The following is a 21,505-nucleotide window of genomic DNA, read 5'->3' as shown; positions in this document are numbered from 1 at the left end:
AAGTCTACTTGAAGTTGTTCAAGTTCTTAAAAACCTGAAACTTCCATGGATCTTCTTGAATGGAATTTTAAATTGGTTTTAAAAGTTTTAGTGCCGTATAAAAAAACTTCAAAAATTTTAATGCTAAAATATCACTGAGTTATTAAAAAAAAAAAAAAAAAAGGGAAAAAAAGAAAAAGACCTTTTCTGCATTTATTCACATTATAATTGTTGACTCCCGTCGAAGTTCTTCAAGCTTTTCCTGATGCATAGATAGTTTTGCAGCATCTTTTCGAGATTGATCCAAAAGTAAAGCTTCTCTTATATGTTCTCAACCCTAAAGGCACCTTGTCTCAAGTCCTCTATCGTTTTTGCAATCAACTTTGCCTATCTCTACATATATAATATTCTTTATTAGTGAAAGTCCACCAACAAAAAATAAATAAATAAAATGAAGACAGAAACTATAACATGAAGAGAGTATACTAACTACAAAGCATTTTCTATCGGATACGGTTTTTAATAACTAATTCCAAGCCTATCTATAATTCCTCAAGATCACAAATTCCAACTCTGCTTTATCAAAGAGTAAATCTAAAATAGATGGCAGCCATAAAAAAAGTGTAACATTATTTATTAATTTATATAGTAGATTTAATCCAAAGAAAGATACAAAACATAAATAAGAAAAATGTACCCAAAACCTATGCCATTGGCAATAGAATAACTCAATCAAAAAATTAAGTTCTAAGACTAGTAATTATACATATATATATATATATATTGAGTAAAATACCTATTATAATCACTTTTAATATTGGATGTAGCCAAAGAATCCATGGAATGATTGGTCTTAAATATCGTTCTTGACCATTATAATTAGTTGGAAAAAGTATTAAAAGTCCAACTATAGAGCAAACCACAAAGAATTTGATATTGCAAATTAATTAAGCACATGCTTCAAATTAATGAAAATAATTTCCAGAAAACACATTTCTAAGACAAAATAAAACAAATCCATTTGAGAAATTTGACAACAAAAAACGAGTCTAACTTTTAATAATGCAAATAATGTGAAATACATTATCCATTTATATTTCCATTCAAAAAGTATTGTTTTGTTGCCTTTTCTCTTTTCTCTAATGGTTGTTAAAATTTTTGATTAGAAGCATGATGAAAAAAAAAGTTAAACCATACAAATAATGTAAAATACATTTTACCTTTGAAGTAGTTTTGGGAAACCTTTCTTACCCTAAATCATTTTCTTGTAAACTTATGCTCTCATGTTTTGGTTACATATTTAGGGGGAAAAAAGTCACTAATGATGGGGGGAAGCTCTAAAAAACAATAAACAGAAAGTCAGAGACATTATTTTGACACTGCAATTACGATATAGCCATTTAGTTATTTAATTATGCTTAAAACTTTAATAATATGCTGTAAATAGTAAGTCAGTGTACTTAATATTCTTTCATACTTAACATAGTATCAGTTCAATCTGTATTTGTGGCTTTATTCTCCTACTTCTTGGTTAAGTTGAGTCGTATTTGCCTAAAACTTGAGCCTTGGGTCCTAGTATTTTTAATACAACATCATCTTTTATAAATGTGACATTATCTAAAGTAGGTGATTGAGAAACAACTTTTATTTTTTCTAGAAGGAGCTAGAAATAATTAGATAAAAGAATTAGTAGCACATTCTTAGAAAATAAAGGAATAAAAAAATACGTAATATCTTCTTCTCAATGAATTTATTACTGGTTTTCCTTCCTTCTCGGTATGTGCATTGTTTCTAATTATTTTTTTCTTTTTAGTGGTTTTGGTTGTTTGTGATCTTGAAAATTAGCTTATTATCAAAGTGTGTTGGTATCAATATTTTTGTTCACTACCTAATGGTTCTAATATTTTGTATACATTGATTATATACCGTATTTTAAAACAACACCAATGAAGAAAAACCTATAATGTTCAATTATTAGAGATTTCATTTCTGCTTCAGCAATATATATTGTTGGCTTTAGAACTTGACTTAGTGAGGTGATAGATGTCTATCTTTAATGGTAGTGAGGTGATAGAAGCCCATCTTTTAATGGCTGCTATAGAGCATGATCCATTATCTGAAACAAATTTGTTCCATGTACATATGGAGGTATTATATGCAGATTGGTATCTGCATTATTGTTAAATTGTAGGACCCTGGATGACAATAAATAGAGATCTATTTTGAGGTTTATGTGAATTACATATATTTTTAAAACCTTGGACATCATCACTATTGTTTACTATATACAGCTTACATGGCAAATATATATTGTAAACTTCAAGATCAAGTGATATTATATAGAATTCAAATAGAAAATATCGTAGATAATATTTTAAAGCTCCACCAATGTACAATTCCTTTTTATATATGTAATCTTCACTTTTGGATTTTAGTACATCCACGTATCTTTTTTACTTAAATTCCAAGCTCTATCATAAAAAAGTATTACTGAAATTTATATTATTGATGACAAGAGTTAATTTGTGAATACGGAATGAATTTCTTTCTGCAAGACCTTTAATTATTTAGTAAAGTTATAAGACTTCAAATATTTTCCATAACAAAAGCTCAACTTGAAAGGTAATTTTCCATCATAAAAATAATAAATGATTAATATTAAATGCATTTTCATAAAAAGCATAAAGGAAAAAAGTGTATTTAATGATAATCAAATTTATTAAGTATGAGATCCCACATCAGTTGGAAAGGGAAACGAAGCATACCTTAAAAGAGGGTTTGGATACATTTCCCTTGCGATGCGTTCCCATGAGGGAAAGTAAAACCGTGAGGGGTAGGATTAGGCTCACCACCTAGCTTCCAAAGTGGACAATATCGTGATTGGGCCTGGGAGGCCCGTGCCAGTGGGACTAGTAGGTAGGGGTTGTAAGAGGATTCCCCCTAACCATTGCGACTCGTTTTGACAAAACCGTGTGGGCTGGGCCCAAAGTGGACAATATCGCATGTGGGTGGACTGGGCTGTTATAGTTGGTATCAGAGCTAGTACCCGGATCGGTGTGCCAGCAAGGACGCTGGGCTCCAAGTGGGGAGGATTGTGAGATCCCACATCGGTTAGAAAGGGGAACGAAGCATGCCTTAAAAGAGGGTGTGGATACCTTTTGCTTGCGACGCGTCCCCATGAGGGAAAGTAAAACCGTGAGAGGTAGGATTTGGCTCACCACCTAGCTTTCAAAGCGGACAATATCGTGATTGTGCCTGGGAGGCCCGTGCCAGTGGGATTGGTAGGTAGGGGTTGTAAGAAGATTTTCCCTGACCATTGCGATGCGTTTTGACAAAACCGTGCAGGTTAGGCCCAAAGCGGATAATATCGCATGCAGGTGGACTGAACTGTTACATTAAAACTTAAGAATAATTACCCCCAATAAAATAGTTACTAGCTATTAACAAACATATTCGATCAAGATGAATGAGATATTAAATTTATAATTCAAGATTAAATTACAACGTAATAATAGCCATATTAGAATATCAAACTCCTTATACACAGTCATGTGGATCATACATATATATTCCATATACCGATGGCATCTATCAATATTCTCACTACAATTTTCAATAATTGTTTTACTAATTTGTGCATGTGGTAATTGTTTTTTTTTCTTCTAATAATACTTTATGTGGTATTACAATTATTTGTTTTGTACATCTCACCCTAAAAGTTAATATTGATACATTGACTCAAAAGTTAAAGGAATGAAAAAAAAAAATTACTAAAAACAAATTTACCCATTTTTTTGGAAAAATTAATTGTGTAATCAAAATTACCAATGCTTTATCAGAAAGCACAATAGCATTGATAATTTTTTTCAAAAAATAATATACTTTTTAAAAAAAATTACCAACGACAGCTATTAATATTAGCGATATATCTTTTGCTAATTTATTTGTTAATTTGTGCATGTCGTAATTTTTGTTTGCTAATTTATTTCATTTTATTTTTTGTAATGGGTCAATTTTTTTTCTTCATTACAACTTATATTACGGCTACACAACATAAATAATTATAATATCATATGAAGTATTATAAACAAAAATAAAATAAAATTATCACATGCACGAATTAGTAAAAAAATTACCGAAAGACATATCTGTAATTCTGAGAGGTGTCATGGTTAATTTTTCAAAAAGTATGTTATTTTTTGAAAAAATTAGGACATTAGTAATTTAGTTGCACAATTGGTGATTTGAGTTGTGCAATTTTATTTTATTTTTTGTTAATAGGTCAATTTGTATTTTTTTAATTTCATTTTTTTTTCAATACAACTTATATTATGGCTACACAATATAAATAATTGTAATACCACATACATTATTATAAACAAATAAACAAAAAAAAAAAATCACATGCACAAATTAGTAAAGAAATTATCAAAAAATGTATCAATGATACAAACAACTGTCATCGTTAAATTTGTAAGAAAATATGTTACTTTCTAAAAAAATAATGATGGATGCTATTGTGATTCCCAATAGATAGGACATAGGTGATTTTGACTCACATTATTTTTTTTTTTTAAACAAAGTGTTAATTTTTTTTTTCAAATTTCCTTTTATTTTTTTCAATTCAGTCGTTATGTTGTGATTCAATGTGTTAGTACAGTTCTATGATTACATAAACAACATAAATAATTATAATACTATTTCATTGACATTGAGCACTACAAATTTCTAAAAAATTAAGTAATAATGTAAGAATGAAAATTGCATTCTTTTTAATAGAAAAGATAACTTATTATTCATCAAACAACAAAAAGATCAACCAAAGATAACGATCAAACCCAAGCACAAACATTCCATTGATATCAAACACCAAAATTTCTCAAAAATAGTATATATTTTAATAATAACTATCCAGATCGAATCAATTAACTTATTCATTACCCTTGAATTCGAAAAATTGCAGTTGAATTTAGTAATTAGTATTATTATACAACGAAAGCATGTGTAATTTCTAATATATTGTTACACAATTTATCATTTAATTATTTATCACCAAAAAAATTCGACAATTTATAATTTCTAAAGTATTGGTACACAATTTCCGTACCCTTTCCTCTTCTTTCCTATCAATGAAAACTGAAATTAGAAAGAAAGATCTAAAAAATTCAATGAAATTAATTTATCCAAAAATTGACAAGCTAATTTGATGAAATGGCAGGAATAATCCAATCCTTGTTCATAGGCATTGAATTGAATTGAAGAAATAGAAAAATGAAAAACTTAAAAGACAAAGTCGGTAGTGCAACCAACTGATCGGAGTGGTGAGTTGAAGCAAGTGAAGCAATGACCAGAGCGGTGAATCTGTAGAGATACTATCAAAGCATTGAATCAATAATGAAAAAGAGGAAAACTCTTCTAATTGCCTTAGATGCTATCAGAGGCGAAGGAAAGCATTGATGGAGTCTTGAAGACTGGAGTCAAAAATGGAATTCTAAAGGCATTGATGGAAGACAGAATGCCAAATACTTAGGCACCAATGCTCAACGATGGAAGATGGAGCTTTGAACATTGTGCCTTAGTTTCCCTCTTTGTCTTTGAGCTTTTAAGTGAGTACTATTTGAAATGGCTAAAGCTATGAGCAACTTGTTCGACATTTTTTGGTTTGAACAAAATGATTTTTGCCTTTTGTTTTTTTTTTTTGAATAACATATATTTTGGTTGCAGGAGAGAGAGAAATGGAGATTGGATATGGTGGGTGGGTTGTTAGAAAAGCATAGTTAGAATAGTAAAAAGAATATAGGGAGATAAAAAAAAAAAAAAATCATAAGGGGGAAGTATCTAGCATTAAGTACCTAGCATTAATTATCTGTGGAAAAGCAGACTTCATAAGAGAACCAAGTTTTTTCTTTGGAAATTGGCAAATGCAGGGCTCCCTTTGCTTTCACACTTTGTTGGTAGAAGGGTGATCTTAGACAATGTGGAGTGTGTTCATTGTTGTAATTGCGTTGAAAATGAAGTCCATGTTTTCCTTCATTGCGAGGTGGCGAGAAGATTGTGGTTCGCCACCTCGTGGAGAATTAGATGGAAGGAAATGGGCATCATTGATATAATGTCTATGCTTAAGTGTTTAATCAATCCATCTGGTACCCTTCCAGTTTTATCTATAGATAAGGAAGACTTTTTTATATACAATGTGATCACCCTGGAGTATCTTTGGTGGCTAAGAAACAATGTAATGCATAAAGCAAAAGACATGAGGATAGAGTTATCTCCGGAAGTTGTTTTGGGAAGATTCAGAGAGTTGAAAGAAGTTATAAGGCGTGATGGTGATGACAGTCTCCAAAATCTGGCTCCCAGTGTCGAAGAGAATTGCAAATGGAAACCCCCACCGATAGGCTTTATCAAGCTGAACTCCAATGCAGCGGTGCGTAGTAATAGGAGTTATCCAGCAGTGATTGCGAGAGATGATAAAGACAAGGTGCTTCATATCCACGCTTACAAATAAAAAGCAACTGTTCTAGAAGCTGCTGAATTAGAAGCTATTCTAAAAGCTTTGCAGTTGGCCAAGCATTTCACGTGGAGGAATGTGCAGGTGGAATCAGATGCTCTATCAGCTATCACCATGTTACTGAAGAATGATACCAGCAATTTGCACTGGTCTGCCTAGCCTGTGGGTAAAGATATCTTGAAATTTCTTTCTAATTTTGGTGAATGTACTTTTTTCTGGATTCCTAGATGTATGAATAATTTAGTCCACTCAATTTGTCAATGGGCAGCAAGCCAAAGTTATATGAGCCTATAGATCCAAATTGACTTCTATTATCTTTTGCTTTTAATTGATTCGGGAGTTGTGTACCCCGAATCTAGGCCATTTTGTATTGCCTGCTATTTTGGTTTCTATGAATCTCATCTTTTCCAGCCAAAAAAATGAAAAAAAATGTACCTAGTTCCATAGACAATGGCGAACTTCTCAGTTTCACAATTATTATAAATTCATCCAGCATTAACCCAGCCCAAGATATTATAAAGTCCATCAAATGTTGGGCCCGGAAAAATGCCCCTTGCTATTGTTGGTTTTTCCCTTTTTTTTTTTTTAATATGTATTCTGATATATTTTGATTGGTTTGTATAGCTTATTATTATAAACCCTCCCACAGTTGATAAGACTATTACCTTGAAATGCCCTAGCCTGATTTTTGCCTTTCAACCACCACCACCACCTCCTCACTTTCCCCGCACTCTCCTCCATTCGCCGCCGGCTTCATGGTCTCGCCGGCGCCGGCTCTGCTCTCCAGGTCTTACGCTCTCCCAAACGGTAATGTTTTACTCTTCCTTGTTCTCCTTCTGTCTCCGCTCTATCTCTCTCTCTCTCTCTCTCACCGCGCCGGCTTGCTATTCGCACAGGAGGTTGTCTTGTTGCTCCCAATGAGAACCTACGCCGGCTTGCTGCTCGGTGCTCACATTTTCAGATAACCCGATCAGGTTTGGTTTCTCTTTCTGTTCGCTTTTTGTTTATCTTATTTATTTTTGTTTTCTGAAAACGCTTTCACATGCTAATTATTGTTTTCACTTTTTACATCCATTTTCGTTTATTTATTTATTTATTTTTAAAATTTCTCTTGCTTTTATGCGCCTCCTAATTCTCCTTCTTTCTTGACTCTCTGAGAATGCTATTAATACATACTATTATTACAATAACTGTTGTTATTTTTGTTTATCAAAAATTATTTTCCTGTTACTGTTTGGTAGCTGAGAAGGAGATATGTGGAAAGCGGAAAGGAAATGCTAGCTCTTTTTTGCTTAGTAAAATACTTGTGCTTGCTTCTTACGTTTGTTGTCGTGGTTAAATTTTCAGGGTTTGGTGGCTTGAATCAATCGCCAAAAGTCTTGAATGGTAAGAGTCATCCTATTTGTTTGCTTTATTTTCAATGTAATTTTGTTTGGGTTGGGCCATAGAGAAAATTCTTGACGATTGCAATCTGTTTTCAACTGTTATTTGCGATTCATTTAGTAATGGAAAATGTTTCTTATTATTAATTTTCTTTTATTTTAATTTTTAATATTTTTTAGGGGTTCCAATTAGTTTAGACTAGAAATGCTCTTGATGTATTGTTGTACGTTGTGACAAACAATAGGAAACAAATGCAAATTAGAAGTATGAGGTTGAAAAAACAAGTTGATGCTTCTTTTTAGTGGAACAACTTACTAAGCAACCTGAACAGATTGCAAATGATATATCATATATGTAGATAAAGAGATAGTCAACTGTACTTGCCTTTGTTTATGTATTTACATGGTCAACATCTGATTCCTTTCTCTCTGCAAAGCTAACATGAAGATGATCGTGCAGTTCCCTCAGAAGGATTGTCCCCAGTGGCAGGTTCTTTTTCACTGTTTCCCTTTTTTCTCTTTTTATCCGTTATCTTTTCTTCACCTGTATTTATTTATTTATTTCTTTTTGAAAAAACTTATGTTATGCTATAATATAGAACATTACTTTCTGCCTAAAATTGTTATCCAGTCACCACAACAAGATCTGGCTCCTGTAGTGGAGATTATGGTAACTAAACTTTAAAATATCATTACCACTTCATATCACTTACCATATTTGGTTGGTAACAGGTGATCACCAAATGTCCTTCACTAATGACATATAGTGTCTGAAAAAGTGGTAACTAATTCTCTAAAGCTTTAGTGACCAGCTTTTGTATTCGGCACAAATACATCACAGAAAGAGTAAAATTTCATACTAATAGTGCAAGAACCAGTTACATGTTGCTATTGTTCATATTAGAGAGAGTAACCTTCAAACAAATCTGTTAACGTAATTGAATAATTATTAAAACTAGTCCAATCAAACAACAATTATAATATATACAAGCTAAAAATCCAACATAAATAAGAAAACAAATGCAAAATATATTTCTCACAGCAACATGTTGAAATTAATGTTCAAAAGCAAGTTCTTTCTTTCCAATTATCCATACATCAATGATAAAGAAACCATTACCCAATAATTGAGTACATTTCAAACTAACCAACTTCATTGATATGGTAGAATAAAGCGAACAAGCTGTCCAAAATGAACAAAATCAATAAAAAAATTGTATCATGCTTTCAGACAGAGGTATTAATGTAAAAAATTTCAAAGCTAACCAATAAAGCCTTTGGGTTTTGTTCAAGTTGAATGTTCTGACTTTTGAGTTGTTGTCTACGCTATTATCATTATTATTATTATTTTCTCTTTGCTATGTTTCATCAGATGCATTAAGCCCCTACCCATTAGTCCCAACTATTGGCAAGATGTTCAAGCCATAGTAATGATTTTTATATCCTCTTTTATAAAGGCATAATTACCAAATGAGAGCAACAGTTGCGGTGAAAACTATACAGCCCTAGGTACAGTTTTAATATGGTACAAAATGGATTGTTTTCAGAATTTGCATATGAGAGGTATGGCATTCTTACATGTGGACATTTTGTCGCAAGAGTTCATTCAAATATGATACCCATTTGTTTTGCTCCTAAGTCTCTGTCTTGATAACAAATTAGCAATATGTGATCGGCTAAAGGGGTAATTGAGGAGACACTTAATTATGCATTTTGGACCTAGTAAACTTGGAAAGGTGAACCGAAAATAGTTGAAGAAAAGTTGATGAATATAGAACATACTCTCTTTTTATTCAATCCTTGCAAAATAGCAAATGGTATGTCATATGATATAATAATCTGGAACTTCTAGCTAAGGCTAAATCAAAAGAAAGCATTTATGATATTAAGGGAAAAAAGAAAGAGAAATTTATGAATAATGTATATCATAAGGATGACATGCAGTACTTAAAAAAAAAAAAAAATGTTTTAATGTGTGTGATTAAGAAGTTATCAAATTAGCAAGGTAGAACGAAGTTTTTCTGGTCTTCCGAATTAGCAAGATAGAACAAAGTTTTTCTGGTCTTTCTATCCTTGCTCAGCCTTTTGAACCCAAACTTAAAAGATTTGTTATGATTACAAGAGCCAAGTACACTGAAATTACCAAGAATGCTGAAATTAACTGTCAAAGGAATTACAAGATGGTCACCAACTTTATCATCTATAATTGTATAAAAATGTAGATTCTTTCACCATTTTGTTTGTCACAAAGTTAATTCGTTGTTTGTGAGTTTATCTTTGCTAGGTTTCTAAGAAACCAAAAAGAGACAATTTTCAAAATTCAACAACTGTAACCTAATGAAAAAGCACAAAACGTTTACCAAGTGTTCCTAATTACATGTAGCTATCATTCTTTCCCATTCAACAACTACTCTACTGAAAATAAAACCTAAAGCCCAAAATTCCCATAGTAATTTAAAAAAAAAAAAAAAAAGATGAAGTAAAGATATCGCAAAAACACTGAAATTACCAAGAATACTGAAATTAACTGTCAAAGGAATTACAAGATGGTCACCAACTTTATCATCTATAATTGTATAAAAATATAGATTCTTTCACCATTTTGTTTGTCACAAAGTTAATTCGTTGTTTGTGAGTTTATCTTTGCTAGTTTTCTAAGAAACCAAAAAGAGACAATTTTCAAAATTCAACAACTGTAACCTAATGAAAAAGCACAAAACGCTTACCAAGTGTCCCTAATTACATGTAGCTTTCATTCTTTCCCAGTCAACAACTACTCTACTGAAAATAAAACCTAAAGCCCAAAATTCCCATAATAATTGAAAAAAAAAAAAAAAAAAAGAAGGAAAAGAATAAGAAATGAAGAAAAAATGCCTTGGCTTGGTACACGAGAGGGCCATGGTAGGACCACTCTCCCCAAAATAGAGGTGGAGATTGGAAGGCTGAGTGTCTAGAGGTGTCTCCATTGGTGGTGGCCAACAATGGTGCAGTGGTTTTAGAGGTGCCTCCCGCAAGGAAAAAACAGAGCACCACTTTTTGACATCAACAACCCAACGTTGCAGCACTGCTGTGCCTGTTATGGAGTAAGGGATTAAGAGTTAGCAATTGAGAAACTGTCTATATAACATAATTTTTGCAAAAGAGAAATCGATTTGAGCCACACCCCTGACAAATTAATATCAACCCTTGAAAGCTAAGAGGGAGGTTTTAAACAACATTGTTTTGTTTAAATTAAAGTTTTTGTCAAGAAGTAAAAATGGTCACTCTGATGCATTCCTTTTGTCACCAAGAAAATTTTAATTTTTATTCACCATTTAACTATGTAATCACAAATAACCCCAATTTTTGGTCATTAATTTGAAAAAATAGCACCAAGTTATGGCTCCAGATGGAAGAAAAGGAAAAGGGCTCAATGTATTAGTCATTTAGTGAAAAGTAATGTTTCTTCTTATGAGCTTAGGGATGAACCTTAATATTGGACACTAATACTACATGTTTAATTATGAAATTGGAATCATGACTAAAACATTAGTCATAAAGCCAGAATTTGTTGTGGTGAGTGTTCTCTGTGTTGGAATTCCTTTTGTCTGTTTGTTGAAGTACCATGTCATGCACTAGTTGTTGCTTTCTTCTTCTTCGTCTTGCTTTTTGGACGACATGCATTGGCTGTTGATATACTCTTTCGTGTTGCCATATTTGTTTCTGTGTTTCAAGTAAATCCGTAAATTCATCTTTTTGCTTAAAATTTATCACAAAAGAGTGGTCTCATAGTAAACTACACAGATAGTGGAGATAGAAATCTGCAATCTAAAATTTGTCTCCTTTCACAATCATCTTGATTTAGTTGCCAAAGTAACCATTTAGGGCTGTTATCAAATTATACAGCTAACTCTGAAACATTGATCTAGTTCCGACTAAGTATTTTCAAAAGCTTGCCCTTTACATAAATATATCTTTTTCTTCTTGAAATCAGCCTCCAAAATTAAATAGGGCTCTATCAAATTCAACATTTAACTCTGAAAAATTGATGTGGTTCCAATTAAATTTTTCCATGAGCTTACCTAGACATAAAGATGGCTTTCTCTCTTTCTCTCTCTCTCTCTTTTTTTTTTTTTTTTGGGTCCCTGTCTCTCTCTCCCTCTGTCCCTTGAAATCAGCCTCCAAATATAATAAGGATTCTTTAAAATCTCGCTGAGCTGTCCTGTCTGATCAAGTTTTACAATTCCTAGTGTACTCACAGTGAAACTTTGATTAAGTATAATACTACAAGGCAAATTTAAAAATTTTACTTCTTTGAGTTTGCACCATAAGCGATTTTGATTTTGCAAATTTATAAACTGTCTGAATGGTATTGCAGCTAGTGTGACAAGTTGCCTTGTTGCAGTTAATCCCTTTCTTCATTTTTTGGCTTGTAATAAGTTTAGTTTAGTTTTATTTTTTACTCAAATGGATAGAATATTGTGACATTATATTTTAATAAAGTTGTATACCTCTTGAAAAGTCTTGATAAAGTTGTATGTGACTTGATAATGTTATGACACTATATGTATTCTGCATTCATATAACTTGTATGAATAATTTGGATATTCTTTGTATATTAGAAATTGAAATGTATGCTGAATATCTTAATTTCTTGTCCCCTATCTGTCTTTCTGTTAGAAGACTTTTCATCAAGTCATCCTTTAGTCTTCTCCATGTTATTTGTGATTCTTATCATGATGATTTTGTGCATTTTAATAACTGGAAAGATATTCCATGCTTCCTTTTATTGACTTTCTTGGATTTTAGAAAATTCAAACAGCCTTTTGGCCCTATGCACTTGGTGTCATTATTCTGTGCCGATTAAGTACTAGTTGTGAGTATATTCATCTTTCTGAAATATTGGAATGAAAAGTTTGGTTATATTCATCCATATTGGTATGTGACATGCCTATATTTTTGTTTGGGAATTTTTGTATGTGATTGATATATCAAGGTATCTTAGTACAGTTAGTGTGACAAGTTGCCTTGTTGCATTCAATCCCTTTCTTCATTTTTTTGGCTCGTAATAAGTAGTTTTATTTTATTTTTTTCCAAATGGAGAGAACATTGTGACATTATATTTTATTAAGTTGTATGCCTCTTGATAAGTTTTGCAATCTTGTCATTCAGACAATATCTATTGTGCATTCTTATAACTTGTATGGTTAGTTTATATATTATAAATTGCAATCTATACTGAATATCTTAATTTCTTGTCTTCTATCACTCTTTCTGTTAGAAGACTTCTCATCTGGTCATCCCTTAGCCTTCTCCATGTATTGGTCATGTTTTATCATGATGATTATGTTCATTGTATTACTGGAAAGATGTTCCCCACTTTCCTTTTATCAACTTTATTGGCTGTTAGAAAATTCAAATAACTTTTTGGCCTTATGCACTTGCTGTCATTACTCTGTGCTGGTTAAGTACAACTAGTTGTCAATGTAGTCATCTTCTGAGATATTGGAATCACAAGCTTGGTTATATTCATCCATATTGGTATGTGCCCATACCTATATTTGTATGTGGGAGTTTTAGTATGTGATTGATTATTAAGGTATCTTTTATGTATGTGTATATTCTCTTCTATATATGTAACTTACAATTTTTTGGTCTTCATAACTAGGAGGAATTGTTGCTCTAGGAAAGTTTGATGCCCTTCACATTGGTCATCGAGAACTTGCAATCCAAGCATCAAAGATTGGATCGCCATTTCTTTTGTCATTTGTTGGAATGGCAGAAGTACTTGGTTGGGAACCTAGGTATTATTGCTTTGTATGCCCTCTCTTTGTTAACTCCTGGTCTCTTTCTTCTATTTAAGGCTAACCACTGATTGAATTTCTATTTTGTGATTGACAGTGCTTGACTTATCTTTATTTACTGTCTTTTCGTTTTTTATATTGTTTGTTTTGTTTGGTTGAGAAGGGTTTCAGTCTGCAAAAGCATAATATTTTGTTAAACTATGTTAAAGTGCTCATTCTATTTTGTGAGTACCATGGAATGTATATTATCTGGTGAATTGTATTTCCTTCCATGCTTACAGTGAAAGCTCGGTACTTTCCCAAGAACACTATGTTTGATTTGCTTGATATTAGTCAGATACTTCCTAACAGATTAAACTTTTAGATTTAATCTGTAGTTATATATTAGTAATAGTACGTTAAGATGGTATCAAAGTCTAGATTTTATGACTAGTTTTATATTCAAATCCTCATGATGCCGTTTGTGATAAGTTGTTATTCAACATAAGGTACGAATTTGTTTCTATTACTATGTCATCTATAGGTGGAATATCGGTGCTTGTATGTGTTCATTTCCTAATCACTTAAAATTCTGGGAGCAATGATATCCAAATAAAAAGAAAATAAGTTATCTTATTCAGTCATATTTAAAAGATTGATCTTTCTGATATCCATAGACATCTCTCTTCTCAACTCCTATGTCTAAGGAATCTTCTCCACTCCTTCCTGGGCCCAAAAGTGAGCGCTTAGCTTTGAAGGAAATTAAAAGGGTGAAAAAAGTTAAGGAAATAGAGCTCCTAAAAATGATGCCAATTTGGGTTTGACTTTTTGTGAAACCCAAGTTGTTTGGTTTCAAGCTTCCTTGATAATTTCTGGTGGAACTTTGCTTTTTCTCTCCATCTTTTAGTTAATTTGTTGACCTTTTGGAAAGTTGGATAAAAGTGTATTTCAAGTATAGGATGTGGGGCTATAGAACTTATTCTTTTGTCTGTTTTATTTTCAAATAAACAAGGTGCAAGCATTGAGAATTTTTTTCTTTTTTGTTTGTCTTTTATTATCATTTTAGTTTCCCTTTTCCTTATCTGTTTTTTATATCTATTTTTTATTTTATTTCATCATGCTCAATTTTGTTAATAAACGTGATTCGCATCATTTTGTATGCCTTTGTTTCAAAAATTAGAATCTTGGTTGCCCTATTGCAATTCCCTTTCCCCATTAGCATTATTGTAGATCTCCAAGGTTTAACCACAATGCTTTTTGTTAATTTAATTTTATACAAACTGAACAGGGCTCCTATAGTTGCCAAATGTGATCGGAAGCGAGTGCTGTCCTCTTGGGCCCCATATTGTGGTAACATCGCCCCTGCTGAGTTTCACATTGATTTTTCAAGTGTTCGGCATCTCACACCTCAAGAATTTGTTGAGAAATTATCCAAAGATCTAGGAGTGCGTGGAGTTGTAGCTGGTAAATTGGTTGAAGATTTTGATTGCATATTGTCCTATAATTCCTCAAGTCAAAGTGGATTTTTTTTTTTTTTAATCTTTTATTAAAATATATTTGCAATGGCTGAACTCTGGTAGGTGAAAACTATCGATTTGGGTACAAAGCTAGTGGTGATGCATCAGAACTTGTGAGGCTATGTAAAGAATACAATATGGGGGCTTACATAATAAATTCAGTTATGGACAGAAATCACTATTCCCAAAATACAAACTCTAGTGATTTGAAAGATAGGGGGCAAGTCTCGTCTACTCGTGTTCGTCGTGCCCTTGCTGTAGGAGATATGAAATATGTATCAGAGCTTTTGGGTCGTCCGCATCGACTCATATTGATGGCAAAATCTCAGGAACCATTTACTTTCAGTAGAAACAAAGTGTCTGCTTCGAAGTTGTCTTTGTTAAATCTTGCACCGAAAGAGGGTCTGTACAAGAATTGTTCTGTTTTTGTTGGGGATGAAAAAATAGAATCATGTAGAGTAGTAATTGACGCGGCATACATCCATATAGAAATGGACGATGTAGGTTCATGTAGTTCATCCGGTACACGAGATTTCCAGCTGTTAAGCATTGAATTTGGTAACCTGCACTCTTGATTTTGTTTAATTTCATGTACTCATTTGTTCCAAGTCTAAGAAAGAATGGGCATATGTATGGAGCGCTAAGTTAAAAAGGCATTGTAATTATTAGTAATTTATTATAAAGTATTCTTTTAGTTTGTACATAACATTCCATATGGTTTATTGGGCAAGTGTTTTACAGTGTGTTTGAATGTCTGCACGGCAGCATTACCTTCTCTAAATAAACATAATAAATGAATGGCAAATAACAACATTAAGCGCAGTATATTTATTTTTATTTTTTTGACAAACTTAGGAAGTTATAAAATGATTATCGATAATAATCTGTAGGAAGATGGTAGATAAGTAAATAGAAGAACTGCTATAATGTCATTGTTAGTGTCTTGCTAGAGAATATCTAAATATGCATTAAAAAATGGTTTTGTAGTGAGAACAAACAATAGGAAGCCTACTTACCGTCTGTGGGTACTCCTTATGATCAAGGCACATAAATCGGATGGTACTGGGCTTGAACAAGGAGTAAGATATTTTATGTGTTTAAGTTTTTATCAAATTAGAAAAAGTTAAAGTGTCGCTTTGGTTTTTAACTTTTGATTTTTGTCATTTTTGGTTTACTTTAAATGTTTGTTAGGTAGAATAAGGAAGAACTGTGATTTGAAAATAATAATAATAATAATAAACCCAAAAAGAAAAAGTCTCCAAGGCATCAGCAAATGTAGCCAATCATGTGAAAACACCAAAATGCCTCAAAGCCGCTTACTGCATATCCAATTCCATTGTATAGAACTATATTTATTTATTTATTTACATTTATTTTACTTTTTGGTAACACAAAACTAAATTTATTTAAAGATCAAGTATATGACTAAACATGATTGAAAAATGTGGACCTAAATTGAAGCTAAAATCAAATTGAGGCACTCAATTGAAAAAAAGTTGTAATTAGAAGGTCTAAATTAAAATTTGGAGCGAAATTGAGGACCCAAAAAGTATAGTTAATCCAATCCTTTATTCTTATAGAAGCAGTGTAAGTGATTACTTAATTCAGCTGTTTTAACTTTCATTCTTCTTGTGTACCCATCCAAAAAAAGAAAAAAAAAATGTCATTCTTGTGAAAACTTTCATTGTTGTGTCAATCAATCTTAAGTGGATTGAATCCGTTTAATAAAATTAGTATAATATTCTTTATTATTGTCATTATTATTATTCTTCTTGTTGTTGTTGATGAGGATGTTGTTGTTGTTGCTGCGGCACAAAATTAGTATGATAATCTTTTTTTTTAATCATAAATTAGTATAATTCATATGATATATTTTGTAAAAGTTGTCATTAAAATAATAAATTTTAGGTTTGGGATTCATATGATATATATATATATATATAGGCATGTATGTATATTAACTTGCATAATTTTATGAGTATATTTAAGAGCTATCGATAGTGATATTATTAACTAACTTTAGTGAAAAGAAATAAAAGTGGAAGAGAAAACAAAATGATCAAGCCAATATGTTTATAATTTTGGTTCATAACTTAGATTGCATCGATATATTTTTCTTCTTATTTTTGGTTCAAAACCGAGTATATTTCTTATTTTTTTTCTTAGCTTTTGGTTTGATTTGAGTTGTTTGTTTTGTTTTAATTTTATTATCCATCTAAATGTTGCCGCCTTTTTTTTTTTTTTGAAACATTTTTTTTTTCCATGCTTGATTATGGCTTTCTTTATACTTAAAATTTATGTCAACATATATGATAAAAAAAAAAAAAAAAATTGGATGTCAACATATAATTATTTTAGAATTAATTATCTATTATTTTTTTTTTTTTGTGGATGAGATAATTCGATATTATCCATTTGACTAAAACTATATGGCTGAAATTGAAAAAAAACATTAAAAAAATTCAGATTGAACTTATATCAATATAAATACAAATCTTAAACCTTACTTAACATGAGCCCTACTCATGGGGCAATCCTCATGTTTTAATTCTGTACAAATTACAGATATAATCCATATGAATTAATAAGAGCATATTGAATTTTTTGATGTTCAGGATTCACAGACTCTGTGACAGAGCATATTCATTCTCAAAGAACATCTAATTCAATAATGGTTCAAACATGAGTAAAGATTTTTGAGATAGAATGGAAGAGTTTTAGAATTCCATAAAATGAATTTTATTGATAACTAAGCTTATGCAACAAAAACAAATTTTAAATTATTATTCACTTTTTTTTTAATAAAAGAAATCTAATATAAAAAAAGATTTGAGAAAGGAATTAAAAAAAAAAAAAAATCCTACTGGACTGATCTTATAAGCTTACTTATATTAGACACTTAAAATTCGTCCTCAGTTAAAAATAATATTTTATTTAAACATTTATTTTTCTCACAAATAGTTCTTTTTTACTTTTATTATTATTATTTTTTTTATGGTTTTAAAAGTGGTAACTCGTCCATGTTGTTTTCTAAAGTGTATTTTCAAGTTATACAACAATAGGAATAATTCCAATCATTTTTATGTCAATAATACCACTATTATTTTCAACTCATTTTTTATTGGATGAAATTTTCAACATATTTGATATACTAATTAATAAATATTTTTTGTAATTACAAGTTAATAATATTTATGAGATGACAAGTTGTATCATTATTATTCTATTTATCTTATTATTATAAAAAGTAAAAACAATAATTTTCTACTAAGGAATAAAATCTAACCACCATTAATAAACATAATTAATTACCAACCAAAAAATGAAAAAAATAAAAAAAATAATATGCTCCCTGTTTCTCTACCAACTGCATGGCCCAAAGCAAGCGACATCAGGGTATTTGTGTAATTTCAGTACAAACAATATGTAAATATATCCCTCCCACCGGACCAATTGAAGAGTTTCTCTTAACCCTAATCCTAATTTCATCAAAAATTCCCTTTCGGAATTAGGAAATTCAATTTTTAGGGTTAGGGTTAAGTGGCAATTGCTTGTCCTCTACCCATCAATGGCTTCCACGGTTGAGGGATCAGCTGCAATGGTTTGCATAAACGACGCATTGAGGAATGACGAACTCCGATTGGTGCTGGCGAAGCTGGATAGCGAGACGGACAAAGAGGTTTTTGGTTTGGTGTGCAAGAGGTGGCTACATTTGCAGAGCACCGAGAGGAAAAAGCTCTTCGCACGGGCGGGGCCTCACATGCTTCGCAGAATGGCCGCTAGGTTCTCGCGCATTCAGGAATTGGATCTCTCCCAGTCGGTTTCGCGTTCTTTCTATCCCGGCGTCACGGATTCTGATCTCTCTGTTATTGCCGATGGGTTTAGGTCCTTGAAGGTCCTCAATTTGCAGAATTGTAAAGGTAATTTTTTTTTTTTTTCCTATATGTGGAATTTGATGAATCTGCGTTGCTTTTTATGCTGAGATACTTGGATGGGTTTTTATTTTATGCGAATAGTTTGGTCTGTTATGAATTTTCCAGGGATGAATCATTCACATTTTCTTGTAAAAAAATAAAAAATAAAGAACTTTATTGAATATTTTTTTCAAACTATGAATCTATCGTGGAGCTGTCGTTATGATTAGATTAGGAGTGTAAGTAAGTATAGATTCTGATGAGAAGTTAGTTTCTTTGAGGTGAACTTCAAAGCTTTACAATGGTATTGTTTTGGTTATCAAGTTACATTTTGAAGTCTGTTTATGCTATTGGAGCGGATATTCCGTTTTGTATAGTACTATGAATATTAATAAGCTCATGTTAGAGTGTTTGCTGCATTTATTTCAGAAGTGAAGTTTTCTTGAATGTTCATTCCGTTGAAATAATTTTTTCTTCTCTGATATATCTACGTTTATCTGTGAAGAATTTCTTCCCTGTTCTTTATGTAACTTAACTTACAGAGTTTCTCTTTTAAAATTTGACACTTTGGCCTGGCAAGTGCCTTTTTTTAAATTGTTGTTATTTGTTTTGCAGTGCCTTGTTTTAAATTGTTGTTATTTGTTTTGCAGGAATTACTGATAAAGGCATGGTGGCAATTGGAAATGGTCTTTCTTCACTCCAATCTTTGGATGTATCATATTGCAGAAAACTGACAGACAAAGGATTGTCGGGTGTTGCTAAGAGTTGTTCTGATCTACAGAGTCTGCATCTTGCTGGATGCAGATTTGTAACAGATGAATTATTAGGAGCTCTTTCAAAGAATTGTCACAAATTAGAACAGTTGGGTCTCCAAGGATGCACCAACATAACTGACGCAGGACTCACCGGTCTTGTAACTGGTTGTCAAGGTATCAGGTTTTTAGACATTAACAAATGCAGTAATATTGGAGACATTGGGGTTTCAAATGTTTTGATTGCCTGTTCATCTTCTTTGAAGACGCTGAAGTTGTTAGATTGCTACAAAATTGGGGATGTCTCAATTTTAAACCTAGCCAGATTTTGCAATAATCTTGAAACTCTTATTGTTGGAGGCTGCCGTGACATATCTGATGAATCAATAAAATCACTGGCCAGTGCTTGTAAAACTAGTCTGAAGAACTTGCGCATGGATTGGTGTTTAAACATTTCAGATTCTTCATTGAGTTGCATCTTCATTGAATGCGTAAATCTGGCGGCTCTTGACATTGGGTGCTGTGAGGAGGTGACAGATGTTGCCTTTGAGAGTTTAAGCAGTAGACAATCTGAGTTGACTTTGAAGGTTTTGAAGGTTAGCAACTGCCCTAAGATTACTGTAGCTGGTCTACGCATGCTTTTAGACAAATGTGTCTCTCTAGAATACCTGGATGTAAGGTCGTGCCCACAAATTACAAAGGCAGGTTGCAGTGAGGTGGGATTGCAGTTTCCTGATTGTTGTAAAGTGAACTTTAATGGAAGTTTATCTGAGCCTGATGTGTTACTCTAAGACCTGTTACCCTCTTCATTAACCTTTTGAAAGGGAACAGTGCCTTTGAAAGCTTGGGGAGTATCAGCTTGTTAGGTTTAATCATTGTTGTCAGTTCTGTGCATTTATGTCTTTGAGTTCAAGGGATGTTGGGCTTGTATTTATTTCTCAGAATGTATCTGTAAATTTTTATGTAAATGGCTTTTGATTCCCAAGTATCCTTGAGTTCTGGGTGCTGTGGTGTTCTAACTTCTTGTCTTCTATGGATTTGGATCACAGAACAATAGTTAGTTTTGTAATTGTGTCCATGCCAAGTTTCTCACATCCTCCATGCGTATTGATTTTGACTGAACCACTATTTGTTATCTATCTGGAGTTTAGGTTGCAAAAATATTATGAGAGTTGGATTATGTATAATTTAATGAGTTTTAAGCTTCATGGTTTCAGATATCGGAAAGGTTTTGGCATTATGAATGAAACTAAGGGGTAGCAGTTCTCATGTGGTAGTATTGGAATTGGATGTATGATTGACAGGATGATAATGCTAGCCCTACAGTCAGCATTAACAATTTTTTTAAGAGTAATAAACGAATCAAAGATGTACAATTATTTGACCCCTAACATACTCCCTTAAATCTACTAACCTGTTATTATTACATAACTTTGTTCATTTCAGATGCGTTGTCCCAGTTCTGATTAAGAATTAATAATAATAATAATAAATTAAGATAGTTCTATTGCATCTGCCTCTTAGTCTCCTAGAAACTGAACGAAAAGCCAAGAAGCAAATGAATGTCTGGTAAGATATAGTAATCTTAATGTCTGGTCAGATATACTAATCTTTCTTTTCGGATGTCTAAGAATTACTCTAGTCATTAAATTTTCTCTTCTCTGTGTTCGTTGTGTATTAGCACCAAGCTA

At 32.1% G+C, this 21,505-nt stretch overlaps 2 protein-coding genes across 3 annotated transcripts; both read left to right on the top strand.

Annotated features, from left to right (window-relative positions):
- Positions 1-7,132: 7,132 nt before the first annotated feature.
- LOC107427626 (FAD synthetase 1, chloroplastic) lies at positions 7,133-15,904 on the top strand. 2 transcript variants are annotated; one of them, XM_016038012.4, is made up of 7 exons: positions 7,133-7,294; positions 7,384-7,461; positions 7,835-7,873; positions 8,330-8,359; positions 13,517-13,652; positions 14,920-15,095; positions 15,212-15,904. In XM_016038012.4, exons 1-7 carry the CDS (start codon positions 7,243-7,245, stop codon positions 15,721-15,723), a joined length of 1,023 nt encoding a protein of 340 aa, XP_015893498.1. In that variant the 5' UTR covers positions 7,133-7,242; the 3' UTR covers positions 15,724-15,904. The 2 variants fall into 2 exon arrangements, with proteins under 2 accessions (XP_015893498.1, XP_015893497.1); XM_016038011.4 differs by having other exon boundaries at positions 8,318-8,359.
- Positions 15,905-18,602: 2,698 nt separating this feature from the next.
- On the top strand, positions 18,603-20,906 carry LOC107427608 (F-box/LRR-repeat protein 4). Its single transcript, XM_016037991.4, has 2 exons — positions 18,603-19,068; positions 19,713-20,906. The coding sequence occupies exons 1-2, from the start codon at positions 18,717-18,719 to the stop codon at positions 20,603-20,605; spliced, it is 1,245 nt and encodes a 414-aa protein (XP_015893477.3). The 5' UTR covers positions 18,603-18,716; the 3' UTR covers positions 20,606-20,906.
- The last annotated feature ends 599 nt before the right edge of the window (positions 20,907-21,505 follow it).

This window comes from Ziziphus jujuba, chromosome 9 (genome assembly GCF_031755915.1).
Source record: "Ziziphus jujuba cultivar Dongzao chromosome 9, ASM3175591v1".
NCBI classification, from domain to species: Eukaryota; Viridiplantae; Streptophyta; class Magnoliopsida; order Rosales; family Rhamnaceae; genus Ziziphus; species Ziziphus jujuba.
Note: the sequence above shows the minus strand (reverse complement) of the source record. Positions and strands in the feature narration are given on the sequence as shown.

Coding starts and splice junctions, on each gene's coding strand:
- LOC107427626 (XM_016038011.4), top strand. CDS start 7,243: ATGGTCTCGCCGGCGCCGGCTCTGCTCTCCAGGTCTTACGCTCTCCCA. Junction 8,360..13,516: donor AGGATTGTCCCCAGTGGCAG/GTTCTTTTTCAC, acceptor CTTCATAACTAG/GAGGAATTGTTGCTCTAGGA. Junction 13,653..14,919: donor GTACTTGGTTGGGAACCTAG/GTATTATTGCTT, acceptor CAAACTGAACAG/GGCTCCTATAGTTGCCAAAT.
- LOC107427608 (XM_016037991.4), top strand. CDS start 18,717: ATGGCTTCCACGGTTGAGGGATCAGCTGCAATGGTTTGCATAAACGAC. Junction 19,069..19,712: donor CAATTTGCAGAATTGTAAAG/GTAATTTTTTTT, acceptor TTTGTTTTGCAG/GAATTACTGATAAAGGCATG.